The 23638-nt window shown below is 51.6% G+C and overlaps 5 protein-coding genes across 5 annotated transcripts; 3 read left to right on the top strand and 2 right to left on the bottom strand.

The window, feature by feature from the left end:
• Positions 1-201: 201 nt before the first annotated feature.
• Positions 202-1701, top strand: PHYSODRAFT_326633 (hypothetical protein; the record flags this gene model as incomplete). The annotated part of the gene is made up of 5 exons (XM_009522635.1): positions 202-332; positions 940-1006; positions 1081-1248; positions 1327-1506; positions 1567-1701. The coding sequence occupies 5 exons, from the start codon at positions 202-204 to the stop codon at positions 1699-1701; spliced, it is 681 nt and encodes a 226-aa protein (XP_009520930.1).
• A 10696-nt stretch (positions 1702-12397) lies between these two features.
• PHYSODRAFT_285101 (hypothetical protein) lies at positions 12398-13594 on the top strand (the record flags this gene model as incomplete). The annotated part of the gene is made up of 1 exon (XM_009522634.1): positions 12398-13594. One exon carries the CDS (start codon positions 12398-12400, stop codon positions 13592-13594), a length of 1197 nt encoding a protein of 398 aa, XP_009520929.1.
• Positions 13595-15330: 1736 nt separating this feature from the next.
• PHYSODRAFT_483329 (hypothetical protein) lies at positions 15331-15627 on the top strand (the record flags this gene model as incomplete). Its single annotated transcript, XM_009522633.1, has 1 exon — positions 15331-15627. A coding segment is annotated over one exon (297 nt), but the record flags the coding sequence as incomplete, so codon positions are not given.
• A 33-nt stretch (positions 15628-15660) lies between these two features.
• On the bottom strand, positions 15661-17147 carry PHYSODRAFT_485723 (hypothetical protein; the record flags this gene model as incomplete). The annotated part of the gene is made up of 3 exons (XM_009522632.1): positions 15661-15751; positions 15822-16102; positions 16422-17147. 3 exons carry the CDS (start codon positions 17145-17147, stop codon positions 15661-15663), a joined length of 1098 nt encoding a protein of 365 aa, XP_009520927.1.
• Positions 17148-17505: 358 nt separating this feature from the next.
• On the bottom strand, positions 17506-21334 carry PHYSODRAFT_555387 (hypothetical protein; the record flags this gene model as incomplete). Its single annotated transcript, XM_009522631.1, has 4 exons — positions 17506-18888; positions 18959-19018; positions 19100-19195; positions 19273-21334. The coding sequence occupies 4 exons, from the start codon at positions 21332-21334 to the stop codon at positions 17612-17614; spliced, it is 3495 nt and encodes a 1164-aa protein (XP_009520926.1). The 3' UTR covers positions 17506-17611.
• Between the last annotated feature and the right edge of the window lie 2304 nt (positions 21335-23638).

Here is a 23638-nt window from a genome sequence, read left to right as displayed (position 1 = left end):
TAGGACCCCTTGTTAAGGCTATATTACCTGTCAAACCTTATGCCTGCGTAAAAAGGGTAGTAAAAAGTCTGAAGCGATTAGGGGAACTAATTAGGGAGCTTTTTTTTAGGACTGCGCCCTTAATAGGCGACGATATGCATAAAACAATCTCCTTTCAGAGGGGAAAATCTTTCAATGAGAAGTTTCCGGCAGAGCGCAGCGATGACGGAAGCGCGCTTTTCGGGTTCGATCGGAGTGAAGCGCATGCGCATGTTCGAGTCCAAGGGCAACTTCAACGTAGACGTCAGGGGGTTTCCCGACAAGAGTCTCAAGATGCTGAACGACAAGAGGCGGTTGAGTCCGCGGCGTCGCAAGCGGCCTCGTCAACGCAGTCAGTTTTGTCCTCTTCATCCCACAGCCGGTCGCTGGTAACCAACCGTGGGTGCAAGGTTCTGATGCGGTAGTTGTCGGCGAAGTCGTGTAGGTAGAGCTGCTCATTTAGACTTTCGCTCCGTCAGCGCGAAGGGCTACGGGCGACAAGTTCAAGTGCGCGCAGGCCTCGAACACTTCAGGCAGCGCGTAGCTAATTTTCACCCACCACACCACACCCTGGGGCAGCCTCCTCGAGCCTTGCTACGCAAGCCACTCGAAGGCAAGCCTCATTTAACGAAGAATGAGCAGGTCTGGTTTTTCCCCACATGCCTTCTTGAAGAGAGACGGGAAAAGGGGACTATCACTCACCTGGAGTTCGGCAGTTCTCCCGCGGCTCCTCGCGAAGCGTCGTCCCATACTTTAAGTAAGTCACCAGAGATCGGCTTTGGCGGGTGGGCGTGATTCCCGAACTCTTTCGCGACCTCAAGCAGCAGCTTCAGCGAAAGTGGGCTGGGATTGCGACCCTTGGCGAGCCTCTACACAGCGAGCCGCCATCGGGTCGAAACGACGCATTCCTTCACCATGCAGGCACAGCCCCGACAAGTTCGCCGTAGCGTACCAGCAGCTGGCCGAGACGATCAAGGTGGGCGACACAGTGCTGCCTGACGGACGGACACATCCGCCGGGCGTGCACGGCCGTGGGTCAGGGCGAGATCACGTGCCACGGAGGAGATCGGCATCCGCAAGGGCGTGAACCTGCCCGACCTCATCGTGGAGCTGCCGGCGCTGTCGGAGAAGGACAAGCGCGACCTGGAATGGGACGTGGAGCTCGACATCGACTTCATCGCGGCGTCCTTCATTTGTAAGGCCAGCGACGTGCACGAGATCCGCGCGTTCGTGAACGAGTGCATTAAGAAGACTAAGTACATCGCGCCCAAGATCATCTCTTAGGCGGAGAGCTTCGAGGGTGTGTAGAACTTCGAGGAGATCCTCGAGGCCTCGGGCGGCATCAGGTGCGTGGAGGTGACCGCCCAGCACGTGCTGGCGTACCAGAAGATGGTGGTGAGCCGCTGCAACGCCGTGGGCAAGCCCGCGAATGTAGCCACGCAGATGCTCGAGTACACGCAGAACAACCTGCGCCTGACGCGCGCCAAGGTCTAGGAGGTGGGCAACGCCGTGCTGGACGGCGCCGACTGCGTCATGCCTAGCGGCGAGTTGGTGGCCACCATGAACATGGCCGTCAAGGAGGCCAACGACCTACTGCTGCAGCCCACGTACCGCACCAAGTCCCAGTTCGACTTGCGCACGTCGGCCGTCAAGACGGCCAATGAGATGCACGTGCAGCTCTAACCTCCACGGGCTACACGGCGCGCAAGGTGACCAAGTACAAGCGCGCTTAAATACGGCCGTGAGCTACGTGATCCTCGCGGGCGAGGTTTACTTCGAGGAGACAACGGCGGCAAGGTGATTTAACACCTGCGATCGCCGGCTCCGTCAAGCGTTTTGGTCCCAGCAGCAGTGTGGCGAACTTGTCAATGGCGTGATCCGCATCACGCCATTGCGTGCGGCGGCATTTGCCATTAAGTAAGGATACTTTATGCCATGTACTTGTTAACATTACTGATAGCCTTCAATTTCATTTGCAATTTGCTCCGTGCTAGACTTCCTATAGTTCTATTGCTCAGTCGCGATAGCTGTAGTATCGTGCTGAACGAGGCGTCGGCTCAGACATGGGGGAGCAGGGGAATCAATAAAATTGGCGCAATTAGTTGAAGTGTAGTAGCTCGGCTGAGTTTGGTGTGGCAACCGAGTGCTCTACTCTTCCGTCGTGATGGAGGCGCGAAGTTCGCTGGCTTTGGATGCGTGTGTTTTAGGCAGCGAGCGTGTGGATGCCACTTTTTTGATTGCCGACTAGCCACTTCTGAAATTAATTAACCGAATAAGCTTAGCCACTTTTTGGGTTGCTTGGTGTCGTACTTAAATGAGAACGATAGCACCAACGCCCGCCGCAGGCGGGTCCTGCAAACTACCGAGCGAAGCGAGGTGCTCTCCCTTCGGGGGGAGGTAGAAGGGGGTCTAGGGTTTTGTGCCCCAAGGGTAAAGTGGTTTTAGGGGTCAGGGTGTACTTATAATGCCAAGGCGACTTAATGTTCAAGCTAGAACGCTACCTGTGGTTGTTTCGGCATTCGTCTCCGCCTGCCTGAGCGGGGTTGTGGGAAAGATGGCATTCGTGTTTAGTGCAGTCGCTGCAGCGACTAGCGTAGTGTCTGGATAGCTGTAAATGATCAATCTAAGTCTATTAGTTCGGCGCTCGTTCTGGGCTGTAAAGCGTGCGTCCGAAGACGCTATACGAACGGCTGCGCAACAGCACAGAATGTCGCGCTGACAGTGCATGCAACACGCTCGGATCTTGCTCCTTGCCCATCAGAGGGAGGCTCATCAGGTTGAGCGCCGCTGCTACACTCGGAAGTTCCGATAGATTTTCGGTAAATGCGGCTGGGTATTGGTCGTTACCTAGATAGGTAGGTTAAATGCATTCAATCTTACCTAAACCTTGAAATAAATGCGGCTGGACTTACAACGATAAAAGGTTAGAAGTGATAGATACTGCATAATACTTATGTAGTATCTATCACTTCTGGTTTACTCTTTCGGTCAAACATCTCTCGGTTGGGTTTTCTTTTCGGCAGACGGCAGCAGTAATTCAGCAGCACTACAACGCTACAGGGAACTCGAAGCTTTACGGTATGACTGACGCTATGGCAGGCACTTATGCTCGTATTCTAGTTGCCTATTCGTTTCAACGCATCAGCAACCTCATCGCAGACCCCAATATGTGGGGGTTTGCATTTGCTTGCGACATCACAACCCACACCGATCGCTCTTTCATGGATCAGCGTGTTCGTGTTGCCGTCAACAGCGTGCTAGTCAACCTACACTTGATCGCGGTCCCTATGTTTGACTGCCACACTGCTGTGGTCCAAGTTCAACTGATTGTTCGAGTACTCGATATTTTGTTCGCTAACTGAAGACAGAAGTTGGTTGGTATTTCATCGGATTGAGAGAACACTATGACAGGCCGTCATGGAGGAGTGGTCACTCTTTTAAAGAAAGAGGCCACCCACTCGGTGCTGAGAGTGTGATGTGCTGCTCATCAGATGGACCTGGTCATAAAAGCCGGTTTTGCAATTGTTGGGAATGGAGACTTTGTGAAGAAGACAAAGGATTTAGTTGTTCACCTTCGCCGCCAGACAACGCTGATTACTGAACTAAGAGGTGTCGCCAAAAAACTAACTAATCGGTGGCTGTACATGGGAAACGCATTGCAGTGGATATTAAAAACCATTTTCGCCTCGAAGAACACCTCAATGAAAACGTGTCTGCGGCACCAACGCCATCATGGTGGGTCAATGCAGCTGTTGTTTGTGGGATAATGGTGGTGGTGAACGTCACGTTTGTCAAGATACAGGGGAAGGATGTCCTGCTCTCACAGCAAATGATTGAGCTCCTTGTAGATCGCCTTCGCAAACTGCTACGAGTTGAACGCGTACCTAGCTCTGAATTCCAATATAGCGCTAATGACACGATTTCTACGAAGTACTTGCTAAAAGAGCAACATTTACATTCCAGACCAGGGGACGTTCGTCAAGAATCACATGAATAGTGCTGCAGATGCCGACAAAAAATCGATTCTGAGGCAGCTTGGCAATTTTGTACTGCATCTAATTGAAGGTATGGAGCATGTACAAGCTGAGCGAGACAGCAACAATGACGCTGCCGCATCTTTGGCTCCGCCAGTAATGCCAGCTGAGCTTGTCACAGTCCCTCCTCGCCAGTTTGCAGAAGATATTTTGAATCCTCGCCGCGATCAATTGGCTTTGTTTTGGAGTGAGGCAAAAATTGAAGCCGTTGAACGGGAGCATCGAGAGCTGTGTCAAGCAAATCTGCTTGATGAGCTGGTTCGCACAGCCCTGGAGGAAGAATCGTATGACACCAGCTTCAACGACGCCTGGGATTCAGTTCAAAACGCTGCTGCTCCAAAGACAATTTCACATCTCCGCCAGTTCTGCTGCGGATTGTATTCGCGAATACGGCGTTCGTCGAATCCGATTTTTCCGTATTGAAGTGTGAACTGAACGACAAGCGCACTTCGTTGACTTCTCTAGCCCTTGAAGGCATCTTCCAGGCTAAACAGCTCGATATGCTAGAGAAATTGTAGTAAAATGCATACTTTATTTCCTTAAACTTGCACTGTGCCGAAATAAACAAAACAAGAGTGCCGAAATATAACTAATCCGACACATCCCGGCAGGTGCCAGGTCTAACATAAGTACATTATGTACCAAACCTCTTGAGGATGCGCCCGACATCGATGTGCCCTCTGTCCGAGCTTTGGTAGATTATCTATCGGAAGGCTGCGGGTCAGTGTGACCCATATCCAGATCCGTGAATATTTTACAACAAAGATATTATTCCTTTCATGCCCGACCCATACAATACCAGAGACATATCGATTTGTCAGTCTGGGTGATTTGGGTGTATCGAAAATGCTAGGGAATGTCCCACCACCGATTTGCACCGGATCGGACCTAATGTGACCGTTTGCCACCGAATGTGTCCCGCTTCAGTGTCCCGGTTCCCCTTCAACACCGTCACGCTGCTGTAGCACGCTTTGGGCGGCTCAAAGCTTCTTGACAACCTTCGTAGGGCGCGCTCGATCTACACGGAGCATGGTATGTAGTTTAGAGACCCTACTTTAGTGTGGGAGTCACCCTTACATAGTGCATCTTCAATACAGTGAATAACTGCGTTAAGGGCTCTGTTGCGGGGGCCTACGGCTTCAATTTAGTGTCAGGAGGATGCCATCGTGCTCTTTCTTCTAGCTACGATGTACTACTGAAGAATGCATTGCGTAGCGGGCCTAGAGGACGTGCAACTTGCGCTATCACGCAGCAGTCGCTTTGCGTTCACATATATGTCTCCTTATTTGCATCTAGAGCATCTGATAGCGCGGACTTCATTCCTACAACAGGTGAATACTACTAGGCAAAGGGCCTGGACGTATACGCCGCTCGCACCCATCGTTCAGGTCGTCGGAGATACCAATGAACCTGAACATCCAAGCCTACTTTGCGTTCACGATACCTCGCAAGTAATACATTTGTGCAGATACTCCTAACTACGTCAAACTACAGTCTGATAGTGTCCTGATAGCCTTCCACGTGCTTCCGCCGGCGGCGGAGATTGTCGGAGTTCGGGTGCAAATGTCGGAGATGTCGGGGCCTGGAGGCCCCAACATCACCGATAAGTCGGTGATTTACTGCTCTCCTATCCATACGTATGGATATCTTTCTTGAAGACCTACCTTTGGCGTGTTCTCGCCTCTCTGGTTACCAGTTGTCGGCTTCATATTGGCCATTCTGACCAGATCGACTGGGGGACGTCGGCCAAAACTATGTGGTATACATAGTTTGAGGCGTCGGCCCTAAAGCAACATGCCGAAGCGCAGCGAACGTGGTGCTCAACTAGTTTAATGTTTTATTTTTAGGCGATCTGCCATTGGGCGGGCGCGTGGGAGATTTCTGACAACGTAGCATGAAGTCATCAAATCAAATCCTCCACATCAGCAACTGTATACAGACGATCCTCTCCGTAGTGATAGCCTCGGGAGACCACTTTTTATCACAATCCAGAGGCATCACTATCTAAATCTGTACCACAATGACGGTACAATATCGTTTCAAGGTACCTTTGCAGTGATATTAATAATGCGTACTTGGGGCTTGTACTGCACTCGATACGTGGTCAAAGCACTAGATAAAAGTATTTGTTGTGCTGGATGCTATAATATTTACTTTTCGATATAAATAAAAATGTATTGTGCTTTGCAAACGTTTTGTCTCCTCGATTTATCATTAAGTCGAGGTCGATTTAATAAAACGAGGTCAAAGAAAGGGACAGATCGATCTATTTAGACCAGCTAATAACTCGAGCTACGACAATCCAAATCAGGGCTCGAGGTCGATCTCCTGGTGGATCTGGGCAGAACGAGGTCGATCTACGGTAAATCGATCCCTTTTGCGTTTTCAAAAGCGCAATTCGAGGTCGATCTAAGTAAATCGAGCTACCGCCTCTGTTTTGTACCCTGATTTGTGGACCGGCCTTCCTCGATCTAGGCCATAAAACGGGGCGACATTTATCTGCAAAGCACAATATGACATAAATATATCTCAAATAAAGCCGCGTCGGGCTTTCCCCTGAGACTGAGCCCAGCACTCAGCTCTCCACGTCTGTTACCGATGGTGGTCGGTGCTGGAAGTGTGCTGTTCGCCGTGCGCCAGGCTCCACTTGAGCCGCTGAAGAGAACGCGTGAAATCCACACAACAGTGCCGTACAAAGCTGTAGAAACACAGTAAGACTGCAGCAACACAGCAACCGCCCTGAGCAGCACAAAACGATGTGGCGTCTTTGAGCGCATGGACGTTTTCTGGGGAATGCACAGACAGGGGTGGGTACAGGGAATCTAGCCAATCAGCAGTCGGCGGACCAAGCTGCTTTTTGTCCAAAATGAACAAAACCGACGTTAACTAGACCTAACCTCAGCTCAATAACGTTGCAATAACAAGAATAACGTCGCCCAAAAAATAAATGACGCGTAAAATACGTGACAACCAAATCCCTCATTCAGGCCGGATTTTCCCTCAGGATTAAAATACTCATTTGAAGTGAGGGTTTACCTCGATTAATTTCGAACTTAAACGGAAAGAAGCTGTACTTAAGGAAAAGAGGGAGAATCTCAGCCCTCCATTTCAGAAAACCAGCTCGGACCGCGCAGCCACCTCCTGGAAACATTACGATAGCCCTACGCGCCCGCTGTTAAAGGGTGGGGCAAGCCAAGCGACTTCACGAATTACGTAAGTTTGATCTTGCTTCTTACAGGTGTGCATTAATGTTGCTTGTTATATGTGCATTAACTTTGGTAATTTGTTATTGTTTATTTGGTAATGTATTAAGGCTGTTAAGGAGGCGGCAAAAGCGGCAGGATGCCTCGTACGGGCAAGCTGAACGCATTGGCATCAGAAATGGTCAAGCTGCGAGAGTCTGCCCCCCCCCCCCCCTCCTCCCGCGAATACTAAAGGTAACGTTGCTCTGCGCTCTATTGTCTGCTAATGCTGCTCTATGATTGATAACACTGCTTCATTAATATTTATGTCTCTATGTTGTTTTGACGTTGGTATTCAGCTTCAAGTCGCGGGACGACAAGGACGTGCGGGCCGAGAGGGAAGTCCACATCTAGCAGAGTACCGATGTTACCAAACCACTATCATCGTCCAGGTCCCTGACATAATGGCTGCTGCTTCGCGTTGCTTGTAATTATGTTCTGTAATTTCCGTACACCTATACGATTGTCGTCCTAAACGTTTGCGAAGCATTTGCGCCCAAGCGCTTAGGTTTAATCGAATGAGGTCGACACTATTCGAAATATCGCCGAGTACTAACGTTGCTTCTCAATAACGTTGCATTATGTTTAGCGTTGCGCATTAACGTTAATCCAAGATAACGTTGCTTTATTTTTAGCGTTGCACGTTCACATTGCCCGTTAATGTGATTTGTCCAACTTCCTCTGTTCTTATATAAAGCTAGTATTCAAAGGGTACAATGCCTTCCCCAAGGCGTACTTATAGTTATCAACCGCCAAACTATTCAATTGTATTACCTGGGTCAGACGCATCCGCCATTACATGATCGCTATAAAACTTAGCAAAGTACTTTACTATAATGAGAAAGGATAGCACTACGGTGACTTAGCCAGCGCGTAGTATAGGAAGCATATTAAATGGAGGCAGGATCACGCATCTGCATACTATGCCTATACATATATTGAGTCCATTTTTAAGAAAACAGCGATGTATACCGTATGATTTAGAACAAGATCGCAATCTACTTTGATATCACTGCTATTAAATTACAGCACACAACTGATGAGGAATCTGTTTAACGCTTAGCATGGACATGTCGGCTAGAACCTGCGACCCTTCTGGTAGATTAACTGTGACGATACATTTATGCATCACTTCGATAATGCTACCGTAGATGAGTTTGATAATAGATTCTACGTCCATTTGTTGCATGTGTCGATGTGAGGTAGTTATTGTACACAGTAATACGTAAAATATAAGCATGAACAGCTATGGTTTATCGGCTAAGCAACAGGCAGCAATTCAAGTCTTACGCTGCTTAAGTTCCAAATTTTACAGCGACGTTAACCCTTTAGCTACGAGCTTTAATAGTTCTTGCGCAACGTTAACTGGTTTTACCTAACAATTATGATGCGCGATTGACGGTATCACCACTCGTACTAAGCCTTTTACACTTCATACTGTTAATATATTGAAGCCTATTTATTGTAGGTGAAGTACACGAACCTGGCAATATAGTCATTGATAATCTGGCGGATGTACTGAGACAATGAGAGTATAACTGAATAGAAACCGAATGTAATGGACGTGCACCTAATAGTTTTATCTTATAGATTCTGACACGACTTTATACAGTAGACGCGGAACTTCCGTAGTAGACGCGGAACTTCAGCGTTTACTATTATTCCAGATTTTCTGAGAAGAGGTCAACTAGTTTGTAAGAGAATAATTTTTAAACTAGTCAATGCACGATGGTACAGCATTGAATGCATAATGAAAGTGTCCGTACACTCACAATATCATAATGTTATAACCAGCGACGTGGACCTGGTATGTTACTTGATTTATCAGTAGGGTTTGCTGCCGTGCAATACTGTCACCAACAACTTACCTCGAAGAAAGTTAATGGGCGATGTGATCGAAGGGCAACGTTAGCAAGCAACGTTACTGCGAGAGCTACGTTATCAAAAGAGCAACGTTAATGGTTACGGAAAAAATATAATGGTCACTTTTGAAACGCTTTTACGAGCGTTTGATTAGTTATATACTCTTACAAGAAGAACTATGTCTCGTTGTCGAAGAAGTACAGCCCAGAAAACCATTGGCATCCGCGATAAAACGTACCCGTGCAGAGATAAATGAATCCGAACACCAGAGTATTCACATTTTGAGCCTCTGTTAGCATACTTTGCGCTCACAAAAGTGTACTCGTGGTGTGTGCCACTTCAGAACTCTCCCACCCTCACATCTGAAGTCCTCAGTGAGCGGCTCGATAGATTTGCGCACCTCGTGAGCCTACTATGTACTCATTCAGCACAGATAATACCTCAGAAATAAATTACCTATGTGCAACACACGAGGAATTTATCCGATAAATTACAAGTCCGACCTTGTCCTACCATGTACCCATGTTGCTAATAACGTCGCAATAAGGCCCTAACGTTGCCGTAACAGCGTTGTGACGTTGTAAAATGATGACTGATAACGTTGCAGGAACCCGAGAACTCAATCGCCGAGGTGGTTCTCGGGTTTTGAGTAAAGTGCCTATGTTTTGTTCATTTTGGACAAAAAGCAGACAGAGTCAAAACCGAGTAGTTCGCCTACCCCTTCGCTCACCGGACCGAGAACCAGCTCCAGCCAGCCTGACCAGCCCCTTACCTGAACCATGGTAAATCATGCTACATGCGAGGGTTGAGGCCTGTTACTGGTAACTGTTCGAGTATATACAATTTCCGCCCGCGGTGACGACTACTGGTATAACATGAATGTAGGTGCTTGCAAGCCAGACATTAACATTTTGCAAATTTCCTCGTGTGTAGCAGGTAACCCACCACTAAGCCATCCTTTTGAACTCTTCGTTATTTGTACGCAAGCAACCAACAGTGCGCTGGACCTCAACGTGGACTCGGCAACGGGTGCTACTTAATTGTGAGTATATTTCACTGAGTTTTGAGTAATTCCACGTAAGTTACTTAGGAAAGATGCCACGTCCGGCGTCGCTACCTTGGACCAGACCGGAGAATGACACAGTGTTTGTATCTAGGGAAGAAACGCATCAATCCACTGTAAGTTTGTGGGTTGTGAAAGTCACTAACATGTTTGCGGAGAAGACCACTAACTAACTTACTACTCGCGACGCTCACGTATTTGGACCCTTTAGGGTACTCAAAGAGACTGTCGAGCTGTTGACGAGGTTGTATTGTGGGTTCTACTCAAAATTTCCGAACCGGCCGATTGCAATCGCCCCAGCCAAATCGCTCCCCAATCGCCCCGGCCACTTGGATTGTCTATTGGAACTCGATTAAGTACGATTTACATATGGCATTCTTGTTTGGAGCCGTTTCGATCTGTACTTGAATATGTATTGGTCGATTTTCGAAATCGGCCCGATTTGGAAATTTTCAACGGAATTGACAATACTACCCTGTCTGAATGCTGGATGCACGTGTAAGTAGTTGCACCAACTCTGATAGGATTGCTAGGTACTGCTAGATCGAGTGATGTCGCCCAATGCGAGTTTTTAGACCTACAGCGCATGTTACACTGCTCCACCAGGCTGCGTCGGCTAGGAAGTATACGTGTAGCTAGATTACCGCCAGTGTTCACTGGTGAGTCCGTAGGTAGGGAGGGGTGGGGTGATGAGGCAACGTATTTGATCTACTCAAGTAATGCACTCGCGTTGCCCGGGGCGATATGGGAGGGCCTATAATACACATATTATGTGTTCGTACTGATCTAAAGTAGATGTAGCGTACATGTGTAACATCTAGCGTTAATGGCACCGCTGTAGTTGTTGCTCGTCATGGCTGCCACGCAATGGGAGGAGAGCGCTCATCGCGGTTACTGCAACATGAACTACGGTAGAGCAGGGATGCTTGTCAAGCTTACTAGATGCAGCTCTGCCACCTTTGAGCAGAGACCCTATCGTAGACTGTGCTAGCGTATGATGCAATGGCGCTGTTTGCTCAGAGTAGCTAAGTAGCAGGGTGTCCGCCTATTTGAACTTAGCAAAGCCCTGTTAGTGCCCACTAATTACCTTACGTCCTGAGCTGCCTGCAACCCCAGCCCAGGTATCTTAGAATGAAATCAGGGCCAGGTAGTAACCTACTCGCTATCCCCTGACACCGCCACGACGAAAATTGCGTGCGCTGGATGCCCACAGAGCTTCGACACTATTAATACATTTTGTTAAATAAAGGCGGTGACGGTCACCGTCTTTGGCCACCGTTTTTGCTTATTTGTGTGTTTTTAACGTTTTCTCCCGCAGCGGGAGTCCCGCTGAACACCATGATTGACGCCGTGATCTGCACATCAACAAAAACGAAGGCATTGTGAGACAAAACGAGTGCCATCGCTGGTCATCAGCATCGTCGTTATCTGTGCCCGGCTCTGCAGGTTGTCTGCAGACACGGCAGGACTTACGTACACAGTCTATTTTCGGTGATATCTTGGAGTTTGTATAGGCAGCCGATCACCCCACAATGTGACGACCTTCCCGCAGGACGGATGTCATCCGCGGGAAATGGCTTTGCTCCGCTGCGCTCCGCAAAGGCAGTCGCTGCGCTCCTGCGATAAAAAGATTCTCTCACCTGGCGAGAACAGTGCTCGGCTCGCTGGAATGCTCGTCGCTGGGCCCGCCTCCGCAAATACCGCGTGCTTGTGTTGGCCCTGTGCGCACAACTCCCCCCAGCTAACACGCAAATGATACCATGATCTTAGCACACACGCACACCCTCTCCTAGCTAGCAGGGGCGTGCATTTCGACGGCCTCGCACCTGCCGACGTCCGCTTGCCTCCTTCTCGTCCTTTTCGCAAATGAATGAGTTCCTTCACCGATTTTGGAGTGTTGAACGTCAAATCACCAGCTGTAGCTCTAAGCACATCTCAAGATCTCTTACTGGCTGGCCCGGTGCAAGCAGCCACTATCGTTTACCTGGGAGTCGATCTTCGTGGACGATGCTTTAATGGGATTGGTTGGTCACTGTATACATGACCGCAGGCATACTTTAAGTAAGCTTATCGGCATTACACTGGGCCCTCCATCCAGAATTCTTCGCGATCACGAGCTTTGACTGCCACTTCGAAATTTGCCGTCCAAGGTGCAGAACTATAATCCCGTGCCCAGTATGCCCGCTCGGTTCTGCGGCGCCGGCAAGTTATTGGTTGCGCTTGCTTTCTTAGCATGCGTCAGCGGTGTCTCGGCGACGAACACTGCCATTGTCCATACTGCTCCATGGTACGGTCTCCATGGCCCTGACCAAGCTCACGACCAGACCAAGCTCACGACCAGACCAAGCGGCGGCCACTCGAGGCCAGTAGTGGATGAAAATGACGAAGAGAGAGGAATCGGAATTGGCGACATTCCCGGCGCTGCGCAGCTCATCTACAAGATGACGTCGGACAAGCAAAAGGCCGCCAACCGACTGTTTCAACACTTCAACCTTGGCAACAAAGCATCCAACATGTTCACGAATGCCAAGTTTCTGGAGTGGAAGAAAACCGTGGCCATGTCGTTCAAGACGAACCCCGAAGCGGCAAATGCAGCGATGTACTTAACGATGAAATCTCAACTTGGAGACGAATCCCTGGCGAAAATGCTAGCTACGGAGAGAGAAGTATCGGCCACGGCGTCGACTGCAAAGGAATTGCAGGCCGTCCAGTTCGCCCATTGGATTAGCAGTGACGTAAGGGCAGACGGCGCGTTCAAGCTCTTCAAACTTGACCGTGGAGAAGACAACATCTTTGCCAGGCCGGAATTTCGCAGCTGGATTTCGTTCTTGATCAGGCGGAAAGATGAGAGTCCAGTCGACGGGTTGTTGACGACAGCGATGATGTATGGGTTACACGCGCACTACAGTGATGAAGCCCTTGCAAAGATGACATTCGCTGCGAAGGAGGTGCCTAGATCGAGTAATGCCGCGACAAAAGTGCAGAACGCGCTCTTCTCGGAATGGACAAGTAAAACGGAAGTCGACGTGTTCAAACTCCTCAAATTGGACAAGGCGGGAGACGACATTTTCCAAAGCCCCACGTTCAGCACTTGGGTCTTGTACCTGCGCGAGCTGGAACGCACAGATGATGATCTAGCCGTGAAAATTATCGCTGTTCTGAGGGAGCGTTTCGGCGAAGGGGACTTGGCAAAGATGCTTTACACCGCGAAGCAAGATGCACCTTTCGCCGACAAACTTGTCATCTCCAACTTACAGAAAGCGCAGTTTACAAGATGGAGAGAGCAAGGTAAGAACCCCGCTAGGTTTTTGCCCGATGCTGACCCGACGACCGTAGCTATTGTTAAGAGTTACCGAGACTTTTACCACTCCTAGCCGCGCGTCATGAGGCCTCTTGAGATAGCCTGAGGTGAAACACGTTCATGTTTCACCATTCATAGGAAGTCAATTGGATACTGTAGTTACAATACAGCGAGTTATTACAGTATGGTTGATATGCTTTTCTCGAGTACATCCTCACTATTTGAACGCTACGCTTCCTCGGCGATGAAGCTGTGGGAAAATCGGATGACGTCTAAGTATCCGTTCAAAGTTCTTTTCCATTTCAAGCAGGGGCGTAACTAGGCCCGATTAGGGGGGGGTAGAAAAAGGCTCTGGTTACGCCCCTGATTTCAAGTATGCATAACATCAAGGGGTAAGTTGCCACAACCCAGTACTTGACAGGATGTCAGGGCTTTTGTCCATCAGGCGTCTGTTGCATCCCGCAGCAGCAGTGCGCGAATCTCTTGGCGATGGTTGTCAACGAGGGCGCATGGGTGGAATGCCTACATCGGTACTTTTCTTTTAGAAACGGTACAAAACACAGGAAATTGCTGAGAAATATTACGAAACTGAACTTTGTTCAGAAACATTTAGAAACAGCCTAGAAAGTCAACCACACGCGCGCGTGGAGTGGGACTTCAGGTTGAATGGGACAACCAGGAACTGCTGCTGCAGCTCCCCAGAGCAAACCGGCGACGCTCGGCTCGTATATCCAAGCTGCAATCGATGCAACCGCCGTTGTGAGACCGAAAACATCAAGAAGAAGGCGAAAGAAACCGCAGCAGCAGCCGTTAACCGCTTTACCGGACCCTCCTTTCCAAGTCAAACCTCCAGCGCTTCCACCGCCTCCACCAGCTCTGGCAAAACCAAAGCGCCGCAAACGAAAGTCCGAATTCAAGAGTAGTATCGACCAAAGTCTCCACTTTTCTCCAGTAAATTGCAAGTTTCGAGTTCGCGGTCTTGTGTCAGCCGAAGAACTGGAAGACGAAGCGGACGAGCTGCAGGAGGAAGTTCGCGACGATTTTTCTCGCTTTGGACAGTTACAAGAGTTGATAGTTGCCCAAGAAGATGGAGAAAGAGGAGAGAACGGTGATTTGTTGGTGGGGGATGTGGTTGTGGAGTTTCGGGATCCAGCGGATGCAGCAAAGGCGTTCACTGCGTTCAATGGAAACGTGTTTGGAGGGAAGACAGTGACCTGTGCTTGGATAGACAAGGAGAAGATGGAGAATGCAGCCATTGTGGTGGTGCAAGGGATGCTGACGCCCGAAGAGCTGGAAGATCCCGATGAAGTGGAAGATGTGAGAGAAGAAGTGATGCAGATTTTTACCAAGCATGGAGCTGTGGAGGAGATGCAATTGGACGAGACGACGGGAGATGTCACTGTGACTTACAGCGATTCGCAAGACGCGGAGAATGCTGCTAACGCAATGCATGGCTCTCGATATGGTGGTCGTGTAGTAACAGCACGCCTGATGGATCTGTGTGGGGAGGTTGGCGCGGAGAGCATACATGAAGAGACGAAACGCGTGCCAGTTTGCCTCCTTCAGGTACTACCCGGATTATGCAGAGATTATATCGCCTGCCACTTCTAACAAGGTGTTGTTGCTGTTGCCAAAGCCTACAGAGTCGCCGGATTTGCAGGACCTTGTTGTTACATTCTTGAAGCGACTGGCCGCGTTGCAGGTAAGTGAATCTACAGTAACATTTGGGATTTAGTCACCCTGTGCTAACGGGGTGTGATGTCTTGAGCACAGGAACGTGCACATAGTCTAAATCCCAAGCAAGACAAGCGATCTCGTCGATTGGTGCTGGGGCTACACGAAGTGCGTAGAGGCCTCCTCAACAAGAAGATTCGTTTACTGGTTATCGCGACTGACCTCGAGGGATGCGAGGCGGTAGCGCAAGAAATCGCAGAAATAGTAGCGATCGCGGCGGAGCAGGAAGTTCCTATGCTTTCTCCAATGAACAGACGGAAATTGGGGCGGACTCTGCAGAAGAAGGTGCGTGTGAGCTGTGTTGGGGTGTATTCCGTCGATGGAGCGAACGATCTTTTCCAGAAGATACTGCGAAGTATGACAACCAACTAGAGCTGTTTCCTCCACGACCATTTACGGCTTCTATCACTCGGATTCATGGCGAGGAATATCTCCGAGCTTCCAGCAGCGGTAATACTGCTTCGGATTAACCCCAGCGTCGGATCCACGTGTTTTCCTACAGCACACATACATAGTCTCATGTCAGGTTTTGCTGGGACCTTGTAAGGTTCACATACGTAAGTTACCTCTTCTTCTTGTTGGCAGCATATCCATTGATGCGTCTGCAAGCTTGGACTTGGACTTTCGCGATAGCCTCGTTAGCTGTCGCCATATACTGCAGGAAGTCCACATCCTCGAGCATCTGAGTTCTCTTGAGGAGAAATCGATGCTCAAATTTGTCATTGGCGTCGCCGTTGCTGCTTCGAGCCAGATGCGCCTCAAGAGCCTTCACAAGCTTCGAATCGAGATGGTTCAGGCGCAGACCTCGTGCGATAATGTATCGCTCCGAGCTCGCTGGGCGACTGGTCTGTAAGAAAACATACCACCAGCATATTAGTACTTTAAAAAAGTTGTGTAAACCATGATGCATCCTACAACTGGTTTGACGACTGCGAATCGCTCAAAAGACCGATGCAGGATCCAGCAAAGCTCCAGCATAGCAGGTGTCGCCAACTCGAATGTCTTGCAAACGAAATCCCCTCCGACGCGCAACACTGCGAACATGGCTATCACCTCAGCCAAGATGAGCCGAGTCATCATGGACTCCTGGGGGTGAACCACCGCAGAGGCCTCATGATTAAAGTTCTGCAACACATTTTTGGTAGCAAGGAAAACACAATTCAAACCTGGTTGGATTGCGAGCGAGCATCAAGAAAGCCTCCGTCTGCCACGACCAAGCCCACACCGTTCGGGTCTCGTGCTCGAACCACGTCGCGAAGGTTGTGAATGTTAGCGACGGAGTAGAGATTTCCCGTGCCGTCCTCACCGTAGCAAACCTCAAACAGATCGCGGAACTCTGGTGGCAGACGCCAGTCGCAATGGTTTGCTGCGTCCTTCAGCGTAATGCCGTAGCCATGAATGCACTGCAATTTCTCGTTCGTGGTTTTCAAGCCTCCACCGGTTTCCCCAGCTCGCCACAGCAGATACTCAGAGAACCCTCCGGGGCCTCCACAGATGTCAGCAAAGCTGAGCTGTTCTTCTTGCCGCTGATGTAACCTTCTCGTCCACTCGAAGACGTGATCCAACGTCACCAACTTCATAGCCGATCGATTCAAGAACCGATGTCTCCCCAACTTCTCATACGCATTGGTCGCAGCGCGAGCATTCAAGAACTGCGCGCTGTCAAACTTATCAAACTTCTGCTTCTCTCGCTCGAGTTCTTCCAGCAGTGCCGCGTACGGGACTTCAATCTCTTCGATGTTGTCTTCCTCCTTGCTATCTCCCCTCAAAGCAACATCCAGCTCATCGATGTCATTATCTTTGCACAAAAGATACAACACGCCATGCTGACCATTTTCCACGCTTCCAGCCGAGAACTCCCCACGCTGCGCCGCGAGCTCCGTGCCGGGCATTAATTGCGCTAACGCATCTGTCTTGGTGCTCGGTACTTGCACCTCCCGTTGCCGTCGCTCTCGACGGGGTCTACCGAACGAAGCGAAGCCCATGGCCGCCAGCATTTCCTCGTCACCATCCATTTCGTCACTATCGGATCCCGTCGAAAGGCTGAACTGAAGGTTAGGATTCCTTACTCGGGAATCGAGTCGACCGCGAGGAGACTGACACAACAACGATGCAAAATGGAGAGTGCCATCGACTATATTATACTGAGTACGAATCTATTGCTGTGGCGTGTCCTGCATGCCTTCCTCACCAGCTCCTCTGCTCCAGCCACGTCCAACTAAACGCTCCGAAACACGCAAACTCACTAAGCAGAAGCAAAATAAAACTTGCCAGTAGCAGGCCGAGCCGAGCGAGGGAGGCGGCAGCAGCCAAAGCATCTCTCGCGCTCTCTACTGCTTATCGTCAGTCAACTGCCTTACGAATGGGTCGACCCATTCTCGCTGTTGCTACCTCCGGCCGCCGTGTTGCAGCTGCTTGGGGTGGTGCCGTTGGAGGAGCTTTTCCCCCGGGCTGCGCGGTGCAGGATCGAGTCCAGTTCGGCCTCGAGCTGCAGCTCACGCGCGATGCTCTCGCTCAGCAGCTGCTCCAGGTACTTGATGCGGCTCTGGTCGGGGGCCAGCAGCAACGCCTCGCGTATGTTGCGTCCCTGCGCGCGCTGGCGGGTGCGCTCCTCAGCTCCGTGGTGATACCGATCCAGCGTACTCTCGTCCAGCTGGAGGCGCGCCTCAGCAGACGCCGAGCTTTCGGAATCAACTTCGCTGGTCGCTGGTGTCGTCATGTTGAGCTCGTCTGCTGTCAGCGTCGACGAGCCGTCGTATCTAGCCGTAACACTGGGCGATATCTCGAAATCGTCGTCGTCACTCATGTCGGAGCAGTCCGACAGCGTCTTTGCCCGGAACTCATCGAAGTCGTGAATCACGTCAATATCTAACTCCACCTTGTCCTCTTCAAGATCGCCACCAATAGGCATTACCGACGGCGAGTTGAGAACACTGGCGCCGCGAGGACTTTCGTCTTCATCGTACGCGGACGCGTCGTCGTCGTGCTTCTCGACGGGGTCCATGAACTCCATGTAATCCGGGTGGCTTTCAGGGTCCCACCGGAAGAACATGCCATCCCACAGCACAACGCGCTTCAGGTTTGCCCGCGGATACAGCACACGGTTCGTGGGTCGGTACAACGGGTTCTTGTACGGCCCCGGGTTTTCCAGCACCGGCGTCCACACAGATTCCGTGCGCTCCCATACCTTGTCCAGCACACGCTCGCGCTCCGAGTTGTACAAGAACGTGCCGTACAGACCGGAGATGAGCGAGTCCGAAATGTGCAGCAGGAACTTCTCGTTGAACTCGAAGCAGGTGGGGAACTGCCGGGTCATCTGCCACACGCAGTCCAAGAACTGCAGCATCACCGGCGACCGCTCGTTCGGCTGATCTGAACTGTCCTTGCCCACGCCAATTCTATCCGCGAACTTGTGTCCGAATGAGCACCATTCCTTTTCTACGAGGCTGGCAAAACCTCGGATGCTACGATAGAACGGGTCGAGAATGAGCTGCGCCAGAGCCACCAGCTGCGGAGTGCGATCCCAGCCGTCACTGCAGTGCACCAGTACCGAAGCGCCGTCTTCGTGAAGAACCTCTGCAACCCTCCGGGCGCCGGACAACACACGCATCACGTGCTTAAGCCATCGAGTGTCTGCATAGATCAAACAAATAGAGTGAGTCTTCGTGAATAGGCAAGCAATTTGAACTCGACAAAAACTTACTCTCGAGACGGTTGTGGTAGTGTTTGTCGCCGTCTTCAACGCTGCTAGGACTAACCAAGGCTGTACCAACAAAAACACAAAAATTGATGGTAAGTCGCTGCTACTCTCCACACCACATCGCTTCTAAAGCGTTCAACTTACACTTAAGTGCGTCCAATGACTCGCGCATCTTGTGAATGTTAGCAATGCCCATAAACTCAATAGTCGCGTTGTCGTAGTGCTGCGAGTTTTCCACACCTGCATAGGCGATCAAGAAACATAAGATCAGCAATCATTTCAACAAGCCCGGATAATACGTTTCATCAGTTGCGTACCTTTTCCTTTCAGGCGATTGCCCTTGGTTGCGATGGGCTTGCGCGCGTCGATAATGTGCAGAGGCGGCGACATGTTCGAGCTGTTCTTGTTGGCCGAGTCGCGGTACGCGCGCAGAAGTATCCGGTCGGGTTCGGATCGGTTGCCCGCCATACCGTAGTTAGGCTGGCTGGAGCGGGACAACACGCTTTTGTTCACAGGGTGGCGCCACACGACGACAGGAAGACGCGCGCGTGATCGGAAGCGAGCCGACTGCACAAGCTGCTCCTCAGACATGAGCGACGGCACCACCATAAGCTGCGGGTACGTGGGGCTGAAGCGGAACTTGGAGTTCTTGAGCAGTCGCCACGTGATCACGCCTTCCTCTTCCGGCTGTTTTTTGGCCGACAGGAAGCCAAGACGCTGGTACTCAGCGAAGGGCGAGTACACGAACCAGCCATTGTGCTTTTCCGGGAGTGGAGCGGTACGCTCCTTCGATAGCTCCGTGTGGTAGTCAAAGGCAAACAGCGCGCCGATCATGTTCGGCGGCTTCATCCGCAACGTGAGCAAGTTGAGCCACCGGAAGTCGGGCGTCGACGGGAGCTGGTCGTAGCCCTTCTTCCTCGAGTACGCGTCGTGCATCGCGAGTCGCAGCGTACGCAGGTCCTTGCACGTGATGAGGAGCATGAGGCCATCCCTCGTGATCAGATCAATAGCAGCAAGCGGCAACTCGAACGAGCCGAACTTCCACGATGAATCGTACGGCACGAACGTGATGCGGTATGACGTGATCTTCAGCACGCCTTGCACTGCGCGGTCGCTCTGGGACATCACCACCAGGTTGGTCACGCGCTGGACATGCTCCAGCACCGACTCACCCGGCAGCAGATTGAAGTGGTCACTCACCATCGAGTCGCGCAGCTTGGAGCGCTCAAAGGTGCTGGAGACAGTGGACGCCGTCTCGTCGATGATCTCCGTGGGCGCGCGCGAGGGCGTGCCAGCAATCGGGTTCTTCTTGCTGTAGACCATGACCTTGCCCTGCTCCAGCGCCTGCACAAAGTTGGCGCGGTCCTCCGTGCTGTAGAACGTGATCTTCTTGTTCACGCTGGCGTTGCCCGTTTGGATCTTGAGCTGCATGCCCAGGCGCGACTGGGGCTTGGCCGTCACGGCCGCGCAGCTGTACTCCTCGCGCTGGTCGTGGGCCGACAGGAAGTAGATCATGCGCTCCTCCACGTCCACCTGCAGCTGGATGCTGGCCCGCTTGCTGCCGAGCTTCTCCAGCACGCTGTCGCTCTTCTTGACCGTGAACGTGTAGAGCGTGACCTCGGACGACGGCGGCGCGTTGCGGTTGAAGCCGAACACGTTGCTGCTGCTCGTGTGCGTGGACCTGCTGCGGCCGTTCTCCACCAGAAAGTTGGTGGACGAGTCGCTCAGAGTGTCGATAGCGTGGCCGCCGCCCGACCCGTTGAAGTGCGTGGGCCGCTCGTAGAAGCTGTTGCTCTGGCTCGTGCTCGCGTAGCAGCCGAGCGAGCTGCGGCCCACCGAGTCGGGCCGCGGGATCTCCATGTTGTAGCGCGGGCTGGCCCGGGCCTCGACGCTGACCGCGTCCGACGTGTCCACCACGAGGTCCCTGGAGCCGGTCGGGGCCGTGGCCGCCCACCGGTTGCGCTCGTTGTGCGGGCTCAGCGGCCCCGAGGACAGGAACTTGCCGCTCGAGAGGTCGTCGGACGCCTGGGTCGACACTTTCCGCCGCGTGGGCGTGCGCGTGCGCCGCGGGCTGCCCGGGGACGCGGAGAAGCTGACCGCGGAGCGCGAGTTCTGGCGGGCGGGCAGCGACATGCTGGCCGAGAGGCTGGGCGCCTCGCGCGCGGGCGGCGGCGCGTCCAGCTCCTCGCTCGGCAGCTTGCCGATGAGCTTCCAGACGTTGGTGGTGGCCTGGCCGGCCTGCGCCAGGTTCTTCTCGGCCATGAGCAGCTTGTCCAGCGTGGCCGAGTCCATGGTGGACTGACGCTGGGCCAGGTACGCCTCGTCCTGGTCGTCCAGAGTCTCCGTGGCAGTCGACGCCGGCATGTCGGAAGCGCGCATAAGCCTTGTTGGCGGAAGAGAGAAAGTAATACCGGTAGTGTACTGCGGCAGAGGCTCGATATCACAGAACGTGATCGATTGATGCAGGGCTGGGGTTCACGCGGCCAAGGGGTCTCTCAAACGCGATCGATGAGCTCCCGTCCGTCCGTCCGCGGCGGGGGGAGAGTTCGGCTGAGCCTGCGGCCGTGCGCTGGCGGGTGAGGCTTCGCTGGCGGCTTCCTCTGCGTCGGCGGGGCGCGTCTCGCTCGCTCGCTCGCTCTATTGTGCGCGGGGGGAACGGTGCCGGTTTTCACTGAAGTAGCGCGTCGGCCGTCGGGTCGCGACGGCGCGATTACAGCCAATCCGCGGCGGCGACGGCTGAAGTAGCGATTGCCCCGTGGACACAGCCGCGGTGCAGACTTGACGCCGAGCTGCAACAAGGCGACCCGCGAGCCGAGGCCTCTTCTCCGAAAGCGGCGAGAAAATAATAAGTGCTGGCGCCAGCGGAGATGCCCCGAGTGCAATATGCAGCGCCGCCTGTGCCTGTTTGGCTGCATGAACGGTCGGGGGCCACGCGTACTTCTGCGCCAGCCAGCCAGTCCGTCAGCAGCGGGTTGTCTTGAACCGGTTGATTTTTTTCGACACTCGTGCTTGTAGGTAAGAACCGCATAGTTTCGGGCTCTGGACGTTTGCAGACGCCACGAGTTAACTCTAAACGGTCGTGGGCCCGCTGTTTTTCTACATTGCAGCCGTTGACTGCGCTGCAGTGTGCGAACTGCATGTCGTGAAGGTTTCGCTCGGCTTGACAGGACTCGAGCTCGTAAACTTGCTTTGAGCCGGAAAGCTCGCAAGAAGTTTACGAGCCTTCCGGCTCACAATCAGGGTTTGGTAGTAGTGAGAATTTTGGCTAGTAGTGATACTACTACTACTATCCGACTCAGAGTCGATAGCACTAATACTACTATTAGCAGTTGGAGAACGTCATTAGTAGATATCACTACTAATATCACTACTATAGTACTACTATCTACACTGTACCCATTTCTGCCGCTGTTTTCCTCCACGCGCGCGAACTACGACGCCAAAGCCGCAGTGTAAAAGGTCAATCCTTGTTCGTAGTGGCCCTGTCACGAAGTAACCTAGGAAATCCTTGTTCGTAGTGGTCCCGTCACGAAGTAACCTAGGAATGCTGTTGAACAACCACGCCCCCAGCTAAACTCGAGCAAGTTAAGCAGCTGACCAGTAACGCCGACGAGGACATCGCCATCTAAGCAATTAAAATGTATTCGCAAACGATACAGTGAGATTCAGCAGCTTTGAGCAAAACAGAAATTCAGACACGCACCAGGATCAGCCACCGCACGATGCCACCCGAAAATTGCACTTGGATCCCTAAAGTCAGGACGGTAGTGAACACATCTCCGGATTCACACACAGCAAAACAATATGCATACTGTACATGCCTTGGCCTTGCCGTTAGATGAGCTCCACACCGAGTCGATCGATCGTGAGTGCGTTATGAATGATGTAGTCAGGGATACTGTTAGTGACTCTGCTCCTAGCTTCTTTAACTCCTGTGTCGCTGTCAGTAAGTACTTGCTGAGGCGCGGGTGGCTGGAGAACCTGCTGGTAGAAGTATTAGCCAAGCAAGATGATGCGTGCTGGCAGCCCTACCGTTTTCAGAGGTCGACGGACTACTCGACTGGTGAATACAAACTGCACGATGAAGTCTTTGCTTCCTTCCACCAATGACAGCCCTCCTAGCGCGCTTTAACTGCTTGTTCCTCCGCCCGAGTATCGAGAAATGAGCCAAAGAGCGCAAAGCGCGCGGAGGGGAGGGCTGAGAACCACCTATTTTCGCGCCTTTTGAAGATCTAACGTGGGTTGAAGTTCGGGATAGTAGTAGTGATTTTAACACTAATATTATCACTACTAGTGGCATTTTTTCTCGCTACTATAGCTATATCACTACTATAAGGCGCAGACCACAGTGCTATAGTAGTGATATAGTAGTAGTAATATTATCGCTACTATTCTGCTGACTACTAACGGAAATTACCGAATAATACCCCGGGCACTATTTATTAGTACCCTCCCGTTTTCAAACAAAATCTGATAAATTACGTATATTATACAGTATTCCATGCATAAACATGCTTTCGACAATAAGCCCCCAAAAATATACTTGGTATTTGTATTGAAGTAACCATGTAATCATGGGTTACGCAGTGGGTTACGTTTTAGAGGGTACTATACGGGTAAGGGGTATTATTTGGGAATTTACGTTACCAAACCCCACTTCGGTGTGGTGTGGTGTGGACCCCA

This window comes from Phytophthora sojae (genome assembly GCF_000149755.1).
Source record: "Phytophthora sojae unplaced genomic scaffold PHYSOscaffold_2, whole genome shotgun sequence".
NCBI lineage: Eukaryota > Oomycota > Peronosporomycetes > Peronosporales > Peronosporaceae > Phytophthora > Phytophthora sojae.
This window is presented reverse-complemented; position numbering and strand designations above follow the sequence as displayed.